Source organism: Apus apus, chromosome 5, assembly GCF_020740795.1.
Source record: "Apus apus isolate bApuApu2 chromosome 5, bApuApu2.pri.cur, whole genome shotgun sequence".
Classification (NCBI taxonomy): domain Eukaryota; kingdom Metazoa; phylum Chordata; class Aves; order Apodiformes; family Apodidae; genus Apus; species Apus apus.
Window position 1 is genome coordinate 62,001,095 of NC_067286.1, and position 12,601 is coordinate 62,013,695.

General features: G+C 40.3%; 1 protein-coding gene across 1 annotated transcript in view; it reads right to left on the reverse strand.

Annotated features, from left to right (window-relative positions):
- Positions 1-592: 592 nt before the first annotated feature.
- PELI2 (pellino E3 ubiquitin protein ligase family member 2) overlaps positions 593-12,601 on the reverse strand; it is a 74,539-nt gene continuing 62,530 nt past the window's right edge. Inside the window, exons 4-6 of the mRNA XM_051621247.1 lie at positions 6,739-6,936; positions 5,857-6,045; positions 593-2,963 (exon numbers count right to left, since the gene is read on the reverse strand). Of these exons, the coding sequence (XP_051477207.1) occupies positions 2,397-2,963; positions 5,857-6,045; positions 6,739-6,936 (954 nt within the window). The 3' untranslated portion in view covers positions 593-2,396. The remainder of the gene's footprint in view (positions 2,964-5,856; positions 6,046-6,738; positions 6,937-12,601) is intronic.

Sequence of the window (12,601 nt, forward strand, 5' to 3'; positions counted from 1 at the left end):
AACACACAGCCCATGGCCTGAACTCAGCAAAATGTTTCCTGGAAGTCTGTTCTCATAGCATCTCATGAGAAACCAAGTATTTCAGAGAGTCCACTAAGAAGGAGGTGGAGGTGAGACCACCTCTTGCAGATGAGGTATATGCTAAATAGAAAGAATGCTGCAGAAAGCACGTGGGACCTGAGGAGCTGGTACTCAACATCAACAAGGAAGAGGCACCTGCAGATTTAGGACAGAAACCGTGACAAGGAACTGAAGGCCAAAGGTGATTCTTCCCAATCCAGCTGGGCTGCCACTCTTGATGAAGATTACCACAAGGTTGTCTTGTTGGGAGTAAGGATTCAGAATATGGAATCACAAGAGGATCTCATTGAAAAGGCACTAGGAAGTAGCATATAGTTTTTTAGGTTAACAAGATTGATCCTATTTCCAATCACTGAGTGGGACAAAAACTGCAGAGTTTGGGATTTTTAGAGAAAATCCTTCAGAATTTTCTTAACAGCAAAAGCAAAAAAGTAAAGCTATTTTCAAATTATTAAAATGCTGAACAATTATACAGCAAAATGATATTAAAAACAGCAGCAGACAACATAAGTCCCATCACCACTGGCAAGGGACATGTAAAATGTTTATAAGGTTAACTATAAAACAATTTTACAACCAAAATATGAACAGGCCAATTCAAGTATATATATACAGAATATATTAAAATCATATAAATTATGTATTTATACAAAGGGCACAAATATAGCAAAAAGCTATAGTTGACTAAACAAAACTTGAATGATCAATTTCATCTAGAGATGTTATTTTCTCCCAAATTCTATTTTTTTTTTCTTTTAAACCTGGATAGATTGATACCTCAGATACCAAGAGTACAGAAAGCAAAAGGAAAAAGAGCAAGTCACAAATCAAAGGGTTATCATTCCGTGTGAAATGAAACTAACAGTGGGTGGGGTACATCTCATATGAAATTCTGATTTAATTATTTCCATAGTAAACATTTATCAGCTCTCTTAAAAAGTCAGGAATTTCAAGTGATCCACTTCAGATGTACCACCCTGGCGCATGTATTTGATTACATTTGAATGCTGCTTTGATTTGAAAACATTTGGGGAAAAAAAAAAAACAAAACCAAAAAGAATGGATACAAACACATTTCAATCTGCAAAAAAAAAAAGGTGACAGATGGCAGCAAGTTGAAAACTGAACAAAAATACTCAGCTGAACTAGAAACGATGCTCTCCTTACAGCATTTTGGCTAGTAAGTGAGCTTTAAAAAGTAACTTGTCATTGCTTTTTGTATTTCAAAATGTAACAGCATATAACCACAAACACTTGAGAATCTCAACAGTCCCATCCCTTAGGCTTATATTTAAACACAAAACAAGTGCTCTCCTCAACTCAGGTTTATGGAAACAAGTTCTGTATAAGTTGTGCCTACACCTTCTGTCTTGCTGCAGCACTACCCCTTCACTAATTAATGCAGTTTTTAAAGCCTTGCTACATCTCAATTAACCCAACAGTCCAGGGCATGCAAAGAGCAGTCAGGGCAGAAATTAAAAGGCCAGACTACACATATACAGAACATTGGCTTAAAAACCAGAACTAGGCTTGTAAAACAGTGAAGTAGTTTCACCAGCTGCAGGTTAAACAGGAGAAAAGGAAAAGAAAAAAAAAAATCAGCCATCTACCATACATAATGAACAGTGGATATCTGTTATACTGAAAGGAAATCAATGCAAACAGGATTTCCTCAGTTTCAAGTAATCCTTGATGCCTTTTTGGCCAGCTGTGTTATACCATAATAGATATTTTAATAGCTTTTATACTCTACAATTTAGGCAGCTAATTTTTCTCTTACATATCCAATTATCTCTAGTGAACATTCACCTGTGGCTGTCCACACATTCCATATTAGCTCCTTCAGAAACTATTCAAGTTAAATTATATTGTAAATTAAAGACAGTTACATTCTGTATGTTCCTTCTCCATTTGAAAAATAGGTTTTAAAGGCTTGTCAAAGTTTAGAAGAGAAAACCTTTCCATTAAAAAATCTTAGCTTAAAAAAATCATTAAGACACCTTTTTTTTTTGATCCAGGGTACTAATAAAAAGATTACAAATATACTACAATTTGACCAAGAAGACTTCATGAATATGCTGCTTTTGAGCATGCAACACCACTGATATCTGTCAAGTTCCAGGTATCAACGTATCCCAATTCCACCACAGTTCCTCACAATTTCCTTGTCAGTTTCCCCACCCCCAACCCCTACCACCCTATTAATAACATTATAAAAAAAAAAAAAAAAAAAAAAAGGAAAGTCTAGAGTTAGTGGCAAAATCTTCACAGTAAATTGTTAAAGAAATTTTTATTGTGGTCATTGCAAAGTGATATCAGTCAACTGGACCCTGAAAAATCAGCTTGACGCAGTTGTGTTCCCCAGACAGCTGTGTTGCACAGAAGGGGCAGGCAGCATGAAATGCATGAGTACCATGAGGCAGTGGGATCTGAGACCAGTATTTTGCAGACTTCTCGGAGCAGACGTGTCCACAAGGGGTGAAAGCATGAGTTGGAGGACCAGCATCCACGTAAAAACCTGCTTCACAGCCAAGCCAGAGAGGCACGTAGGGGCCAACGGTTCTGCACATCGGACACTCCCGCTCGTTGGCTTCCGTGTCACTGCGATGTCCCCAGTTGTGATAGCCATGAACGTGACCACAGCTGAGGTATGCCCAAGGCTGCTTCTCTTCTACCACATCCTTACGGTTGATGCTGGGAAACGCCAAAGTGTTTAACCCCACAGGACACTGTGGCCTGGCGGCGTTGATCTCCTGTCGCAGAGCTTCAATGTGTTTCTGGGTTGGGGTGTGAAACAGCCCATCTGCCGTTCTCCACAGAAGGGTGGCTCCACACAGGTCAATGAGAGAGCCATCTTGGAGGACGTTGGTCTCATTTTCTACCTAGGGGTAGAGCACAAAGATTAGTTAAGCCCAAGAGCTTTTACAGGCAACTGAGTTAATTCTATAATCGTGGAGGCCTTCTCACCAAATCATTACTAGGGACAGCATGCTACCTCATCTTGTCTTACTGCATCCTTGTGACCCCTCCATTTGTATGAATCCATCTCATGCCTCTTATCCTATATTTAAGATAATAATGAGCATGGGTCTCTTATTCTTTGCTTGTACAGGGCATCCTAAATTTGCAACCTGCTATGGCAATACTAATTATTATACACAGTCTTCCTGCCCATAATTCTTTGGCAAAAGTATTACCTGAGTAATCACTAACATCTTCACAGATACCTCTGAGCATGCTTCTTCCCTCTAATATTGATTCTCTGTGTGACTTTGTCATGTTTAAGGTAAGCTCATGATGGACTGAAGAGGAAACTTGTCATTCCCTAAGAGCTGTATTAGCGGATCGTTCCCCCAAAATCCTCTGCCCACACAGACTGGCAGAGGCTGCTCATGCAGATTTTTTTGGAATAAAAGCTGCTGCCCGGGACAGACTAGCTGTCTGCTACTCAAGATACCTTTTTTTTTTGCCTTGTGGGAAGTGCAAAGCCTTTGGCAGAAACCTGAGCTCCCAACAGCATATCTCATCAACACTGAAACTCTTCCACAGGTACATTAGGGACAAATGACAAACGCAACACCAGCTACAGCTACTTGCATAGATTATCATTACAGAGGACTGAATTACCAGCTGAATTTCTGAAGAGATAAGTTCTGCAGCTGAAGCCAGGCAGGCTCAAGTCCTGAACAATTAGGCTCTTTATTTACTGAGGTATTCCATGCAAATACAGCCCCACCGGGCACTGCTTTTCTCGTCTGACTAGAAGCAGGTACTTGAAACACTTTCAAGGGATTATGCCAAAAGCATGTTATACTTTGCTGAAATATTACTTGATTTATTTTAATGTCACCAACGTATAAGCAACTTATGCTATTGCTTCCAGTTCAGTGATATATATTAAGAAGGTTCTTTATGAAACTAAGGAGGACAACAGAACAACTGCCTGGCTTTATACATGGAAAGCACGTAGAAAAAAATACTGCTAAGGAAAAAACAAATGCCCAAATATAAACAAATACCTTAAGTAGGTCACATGAAATAATCACATCTGCCTAAGAATACTATGAATGATAACCAATTTGGCATTTAGATTTTAATCCAGTTTAAATTCAGATTAACTGTGGATCACCCTTGCACAAAACACCTAGATGGTACAATACAGGCTAGAGATAAAAGGTCACCAGTGGAAAGAACTCCCAGCAGAAAAATCCAGCAGTTCAAGTAGAGATGAGAGAAGCCTTGATTTGATGCACTTTTCTGATAATACCTTCACAAACAGCAAAGCAAAAAAGCTCTCTCTTATGCAATGTGTTCAGTTCATTATACCCCATGCATTTGGTTTTATGAACCCAATCAACGAACACTGATCACATCTATACCAGTCTGCCATGTAATTTTATTTAAATGAGAATTCGAGTCATTGTGGATGCAGGGAAAGGAATTTATTTGCTTTAGTATTGCCTTTCTTTAGCAGCACTAAAGAAGGTGTTTTGCTAACCACGTACAAAGGGTGCAATTGCAACATCATCTGTCTCAGTCCCGGAGGCGATGTTTGCCTGCCACCATTAAAGTGACAAAGCAATTTATGCACTGCAGGCTGCCTCCTGAAAGCACAGCAAAATATTCCAAACTCCATTTTCCCAACTCCTTTAAGCAGCCAGTTTCCTGCAAAGCCAATGGCAAAGCTGAAAAGTCATCCCAGTGTGAGTGTGTGGGATACCTCTAACACCAGCGGGCTCTGGGAGCTCCAAGGCAGCAGCACAACAGCAACTTTGGCAGGAGAGGGGAAGGATCCTGGCCCCACCATGCACCCCCTTTCTCAGTCTTTAAACTCTAGCAGAAGAAAAAGGGCACCTCCAGCTCCTGTGAAGACGCCCCTTGAACATCCTCTCACTTCTTAAATCGTAACAAAGAGCAGAGGGGGTGAACCATGAAGGTTCTTCCATGCCTGGAGGCAGGACAACAGACTAACCTATCCAGAGACAAAGAACCTCTGGGAAAGCTCATCTGCTCGAGTGGAAATACAGCAGGCTGTACTTCACTGGGCTACTTCTAGGTGGTAGTGTTTGACTTCTTTTTTCTTTGACAGCTTGGGGAAGAAGGGAGAGCCATGATACCATCTGCCTTCCCAGACCCCACATATCTTGGGGAAGGAAAAGAACAAGAGAGCTTTGGCGATTCCCTTCGGTTTTCTATGGAGAAGTGGACACATCCTTACATGGGGACCTCTCTCCTGGTGATGTATGACAGCACTCTGTGGCAGTTGAAACCTTTCAATGTTGGTAAAGGCAAAGCCCATATTGCTCCATCAGATAAAACAGGAATACGCTTTGCAGGATTCCCCCTATCATCTTCTTCCCAACGGCAGGTAAATCAAACAGGAGCTGCATTATCCATGCATTTCCATGCAAGTGGGGTCTTCCTTTTAAGATAGTACTGCAAAAACCAGCTCCCTGTGCAGTTACTTCCAGATATCCCCATGTCCCAGAAGAACATTTCAGAGATGGAGATTCAAGCCCAAAGTCTATTTACCTCTTACACTCTAGGCTGTTTCAGCTGGGAAAGTGACACTAGCAGAAAACTTGAGGGTTCTCCTGCCTAAGCAGGAGCAGAACAGCAGCACCAAACCTACTGTAACACACAGCTACTTAGATGACTTCAGTGCCCACTGCCCAGGGACAACGTTATTGCTCAGCAGTCACCCTGTGACTGCCTCTACTCAACATCAGCAAAACACGTCTCCCTTGTTCCAATTACCAGTTATTTTCAACTTACCAGCTTCCCCCTTTGCTGAGCAGATCTGGTTTCCCGCAGGGTGTACACATCACCACAGACCGAGATCTCCCGCCAAACTCCAGGTTTGGACTCCTCAGTGAACCCTCCTTTTGGATGCATGACCAGCACCCCATTGGTTGTCAGTCCATCCATGTGGCCATCAGGGTTTTTCCATTTTGCTGCTTTTTCCTACATGTGACAACCACCCCAGGAAAGAAAGAGCTTGTCTAAAAGAGTATGGACTCAAAGTTTTAGACACTGAAGTTTTACTAGCACGGTATAAAACACATTTCCTCAACATCCAGCTGTGCTTAAAACACAGATTTACCAAAAACCCACAATTTTTTACAATATCTTGTGCCCGAGCAGTAATATCATCTGCTTATGAATCTTTGATTAATATTCTATCTTAAATATTATTATTTTAAAATCAGCTGAGTGCCTCTGACTGCAGGTCAGGTAAGAGATAAGGCCTCAAAGGCCAGCAGCATTCCCCTAACACCTCCTTAATGGAACACCACTGCAACAGGCACATCCTTTTCCTTTTCCAAAGCACAGCTGACACACTCCTTGGTCTTCTGTGCTCAGAACTGCAACAGCAGCTTATTCACAAACAGCCTCAAGAATATATCTAACCAACCTAAAGAAAATCCACTAACAGCTACTACAGTAGAGCTGCATTGCTAAAGACAATTAAGACCCAGAGTCCACGCTGTAATAAATTAAGCACATAAAACTACTGTTACTACTTAACACTGCAGCTGGTACACTGGGGTAGTACAAGTTCTCAACTAGTACAAAGGGAATTTTGGGGCTTAAAGATCACAGAGAATAAATAGCAAAGTTTGCTTGTACATAACATTATTAGCAGTAGGTACTTACACCAAGAAATATGTTTTTAGAAGAGTCAAACCCAGCTGCAAAAATCCTTGCTGTGTATGGTGGGCTCCTGTCACAAACAATCCTGCACGCAAAACGGGATATGGTGCTTTGTGTAATCTGGGTTTCATCATTATTTTGACTTCCAGAAATAGTATCTGTTACTACAAAGTCTATAGGGCTTTCTGTTGATCTCCCCACCTGCAAAAATATTAAGGTAATGGTCTAATTAGAAAAAGCCATAGAAATATCAAGCATTAAGAACACAGTTTTGCAAAATTAATGTTGATGGCAAGATCCAACCGAAGACTGATCTGTATTTTCACATTTGTCCTGTGCAGAAATACATCCCTGACACAAGACAAATTTCCACTTGCTACAGCTGCTGTACATGCTTGTCCAACACAGCTGGCATGAACTGTTGGGCTGAGTATTGTCAACAGCATGGAAGTATTATCAACTTGATACTTCTTAATCCAACCACAGCAAATTACTTACCTCTCTATTCTTTCAATGAAGAAAATGCTAGCTTGAGATGACAACTTTTATTCACATTTCTAATTCTAAGTTAATATGCCATGAAAAATGACCCAGAACCTGGTTATTTTCATACATCACAACAAAAAGCTACTACCCACCTTCATCTTTTTACATGTTGTCATTCCAAAATCAAAGAGTTTTCAGGTAAAACCAAAAAAAATATGATTCAATTTATTCCTAATCATGCATGTCCATTTAAATTAAAAATTAGAAATTAAAAAACTTTCTTCAGCAGAAATAAAACACAGCTGATCAGTAGACCAGAATATTTTTATATCTTGACATCTACACATTTTAATTCTAAAACTGGAAACATCTAGGCATCTAGAACAGAAAACTTCATTACAGAACAGAGGGATCTGACTGCCAAACATACAGTGAGACTTTCTCAATATTTCTACAGGCAAACTAGTGTTACACCAACTTTGAGCATAACTGGGAAAGTGGAGCTGAGGAACAAGGAGCAGAACAGAGTATTAATTGTATAGACACCTTATGGTCAAACAGAAGAAAGTTAAGAATATTCTTCACATGAAACTGCCTTCAATATCAGGAATCTACAATTATATAAAATAACCTCCTCACTAAGCATGATCTCATTGTCCCCCAAGAAGTTACATTCTGCTCAGCTTCTTGTTCTTCAAAGCCAGCTGTGGGAACACACGTGGTTCCATCATTAACAAGAATCTCTGCAAACTAAACTTGTGTCTGCTTAAACAGTAAAGGAACATTATTCAAGAGATACTTACACTTTAACCCTTGTCACAACTGACATGATAGCAACAGCAATCTCTCCCATACTTCACTTCTTTCGCTTCTACTTTGCAGCATTAAACTCAAACACATGCCAAAATTCATGTTTTTAAGTGACACATCCAGTTACTTTCCCCACGTCACGTGTCTCAACCGAGTATAAAACGTGACGAGCCACCAAAGAAGCACCAAGGAAATTCTAAAGAAGGCCTAATCAAAACTATACATTTCAATTTTTCACAGAAAATAAAGCGAGTACTAGAATACCCCAGAGACAGCATTCAGAAACTATTTATTATGGGACATTTCTGATTCGTGTAACTTGAAGCTAAAACTATATTCTTCTTTTTACAGTGTTATTTCTAACAGCCTTCTGTTCTCCATGCCATGCAAGTCCTGCTGAGAGCCAGCACCAACCAGCAGCAGGAAGCTTATTCACAGGTTTTGACTATTCTCTATCTGTATGCAAAGTCTCTTAAAGGAGAATCAATAACAAAGACAAAATAAATTTGCTCATAACAAGTTTCTGCCTGTTGCAGTCTCTCAAATAGATCACTCTAAAAGTTTTAGATTCCATTAGAGAAAAACCTGCCTTATTTTTCCTTAAAGGATGAGAAAACACACTAGTGTCTGCTTCCAGTCTTCCTCACATCACACCAGTCAACATGAAAACTGAGTATGTTTGGATATAATCATAACAATCTATATAATAAGCTTTTGTGTGTTTTTAAAAATCTGAATATTTTAAGTGATAACATAATTACTTTACATATCTAATTTGTGGCACAAGTATGTCTATACAACTTTGGCTTTCCTTTTTCTTTTTCTTGAAATAAGCCTTCTAGAGGATCAGTCTCATGTCCTTTGCTACAGTCCAACACTAGAACTTATTTTAAGTGGCCTTCAAAACATGGTAATTTCCTCCTGCTCCATACAATTCAAAATTTTGGGGTTGAGATCACCAGAAATGAAAGGCCCTTGGGAACAAATGAAGAACTTGATGTTATCAACATTGACCCACCAAAAGTTTCAACCCATCTGATGTTGCAGTCTAACTATAGTCCTATTCAAAGCTACTCTTCACAGACTTTATTACTCAGTTTCCTTCTACTCTCCTCTATAGTAGAGAAGACTTTAAATTTTTAGTCATTTTAGGCTGTATTTTGGGACTCTTCTTGCCAACTTTGTCATATTCTGTATTATTTCACCAAGTTTCTTCCAGTAACAAACCATAAATCTTCCAACTGATGCATGAGACAGCTTCTGTTGTCTGCACTGCAGGTTATTGTTAGGAGCTGTGTAAAAGCCAGGCAGTCAATCACTTTCCTAGAGTCTACAGTCAGTCAAAGAAGTGCTATTAAAAACACTCATTCCTGAGACAAGGCAAACCCAGACAACCTGCCAGCTGATGATTTAACAGCTGCAGATTCTTGGACTTCAACAGAATTTCACTCTGATTATAGGGAGAATTGGACCATGCATCTTCTGAAGGGCTGGCCTTCAGAAAAAAAAAAAAGAAAATCAATTCTTCATATTGAATGTACCTGCTTCTTGTAGAAACTTGTAGTTATTTAGGGTACTGGCTACACATTTTTTCTTACTGTAGTAGCATGAACAGCTATAATCACCCTACTCTCATCTAATCAAACCATGAAAGAGCAGGTTTTACTCCAACTGATGCATCATCAACAGATTGGTTACTCAGTTCTGAAGAAAATCTTCATTTTTAGCAGCATATAGATGCTGCAGCACAGAGTTTGGGAGATGGCAGGTGGAACACATAAGCACATTCTATTTGTTATTAAGAAATCTGATCCACGAAGATACATATTAGCACTTATAACCAAATTCCACTAGAGAATGCCTTCAAATCCCTGCTGCAGGAGGCTGGGAAGCGATTTTGTTCAAGTGATCCAGGAGATGTAGTCATTTGAGCAGGATACAAGTAAGCAGGGAAGACAAAAGCACCCATTTCTGCATTGCTTGCAGCTTTCAAGAAGCAAGAACATTCCTGGTTAGTGCTTTAAGTAACGTTTTCAAACATTTCTGTGAAGAGTATGCTTACTTGTAAATAACTCTTCAGGTTATCTTCAGAAAAAAGCTAGAAGGACAGGGGATAGGACTCCTGTATGAAACATCATCAATGCAGCCATTGAACATGCACAGAAGCTGTGTGGTTAACAAATGATGCATATCTGCATGGGCAGGGGGTGATAGAGTTACATGCATGGTAACTTAAACCCCTAATGAACATGCATGAAAATATGGTCATGTTATTATGAAAATTTTGAAGAAAAGTAGTAGCTGGACAGCCTGGACACTGCTCTTCAATACCTACTGAATTGCCTTACCAGACCTTGTACATATTTTTCATTTGTGTATCACTTCTGATAAACTGGTACTCATGCTTCTTGGTTATAGGCTTGGAAAGCATAAAACAAGAAGCTATTCTGGGTTTACAATCTTCAAAAGGTTTGTTACTGGAAAAACTGCAGAGCATAAATCACTAACAGGACTGTCCTCACATTTTCCTTCAAAGAAAAGGACTGACCACAGACTCACAAAGTGGAAGAAAGAAAAAGGTGACAGCTTTTTTGTCACTTGTGGATGTCCCTTGCTTTCACAGGAAATCAGCTCCAGCCCAGTGGATTCACAGGTTAGAAATGGTACCCTGGCCAAGGAAACAAGACAGAACTCATCCCTCCCTTTTCCCTGTTTCAGGTTCCAGTGACCAAAGTGTCAGTAACAACTGCTGTTCCAAGCTTATTGCATTCCTTACTATGGTTCCCTGAGTGAAGTCATGCAGTGCTACTCTTCCATTTCACAGAGGGGGAAGATTGAGATTAAAAAATAGAGTTAGGTGATTTGCCCAAGAAAATACATGTTACCAGCAGCCAAGGAGGGGGCCCAGTCCTCAAGATAATCCTGCAGTCCAGACCTTATCTTTCCCTTTTCAGCTTCCACATCTTTGCCAGTGTTCTACAAAAGCTAGAAAGACTTTTGAAAACAGCTGCTCTATGGACTGTCTATCCAAGTAATGCTTGATCAGCAGGAAGGTTTTATTCTATGAATAAATAAAGACATGTAATTCACCATCATGTACCACAGGGCAGCACAAAACTGCCCTCAAGTAACTTTTCTCTGACCCCCCCCACACACACACAGTAACATTACTGAGACCAATTAAAACCTAACGGCTTATCTAAATAATGGCAACATCTTCCTTCAGCTGCCATGTGGCATTGCTTCAGCAGCAAAGTACTGCCACAGTTTTACAGACCATTTATTTTCCCATGCTCACAGCTGTCAGCCCCTCTAGGCCAGTGCCTGCAGTGCAGTTCTCAGAAGACAGCTACAGAGTGGGAACAGGAACCAGGACACTGCTCAAGGAGAAGCTGAGATCAAGTCGCAGCATGTCAGTCTACACATCTCAAGACAGAAGAAACAGGCTGCACTGAAAAGAGAAATGTCAGCAATATGGAAGCCTTAACCCTGACACAGCCATTTGAGGGGGCTCTAGAAGGACTGAGAGACACTACCAACACAAGATGCAGCTCAAAAAGTTTTATTAAGTGGGATAGTTTGGCCTGTTACAAGTAAAAGAAGTCCCATAACTACAGATGTATGGTAGATCATTGTTCGAACCACAAGCAGCCTCTCACAGGTGAATTACCAAATAAGCCAAAATTAGAGCTTTTGTGACATTTCACCAGGTACCCTAGAGCTGCCAGAAGAAGAAAGCAGCAGTAAAGCAGCAGTAAGAGATGTGCACCAGCCATGGAAACACAGCAGGTTTCTGGGTCAGGCAGCACAGTCCGAGCTGCCTCAGTGTACTATCCTGTGCAAATTCCTCCTCTGCTGATCATCAGTGGATCTCTAAGGGGAGAAGGGGAAGGCAGGTAGTTAGCTGGGCTTAACCAGCCCATTCCTCACTGAGCCAAAACCCTGCTTCAGTTCCAAAGCATCCTTCCTTATCTCCCTTAACCTACTGCCTCAGACAAGGGTCCCTTGAACTATGGAGCACTGCTTTGCCTGTGCTGCATCTCCTCGCCTCAGTGAGTGACAGTGACATGAGTGACAGCTTAAGCACCCCTAATTATTTATCAATATCCCCCAAGTAAAAGCTGTCATCACCACTCGGATATTATGCAGTCAAGAAAAGCACTGTCTATAAACAATACAACCAGAGAAGCAGCTGTTCTGCAACTCTCCTTTATTCGTTTTTTAGTGTACACAAGGGGAAAAATTCCAGCTTCCAAAATGGCTTTTCAAAATATACATTAGAAAAAGTTTCATTGGAAGTACTCAAGACACAAAAGCATCTTGCAGATATGAACAAGCATCACACAGTAACCCAGAGGGATGGCTTACATTTTCCTTTTACTAGCTAACATACAACAACTTACTTCAAATTCCTTTCCTAGCTACCTATTCATGCAGCACCACATGAACAAGACTGGTTTTTATCAATCCCTATTTGGACCTAATCGTTCCAAAGTCACACTAGGAAAAAAGGCCACATGAAGCAAGAACACTTTCATCTTGACAGAGCCATTTCCTCTTCTGCTAACAA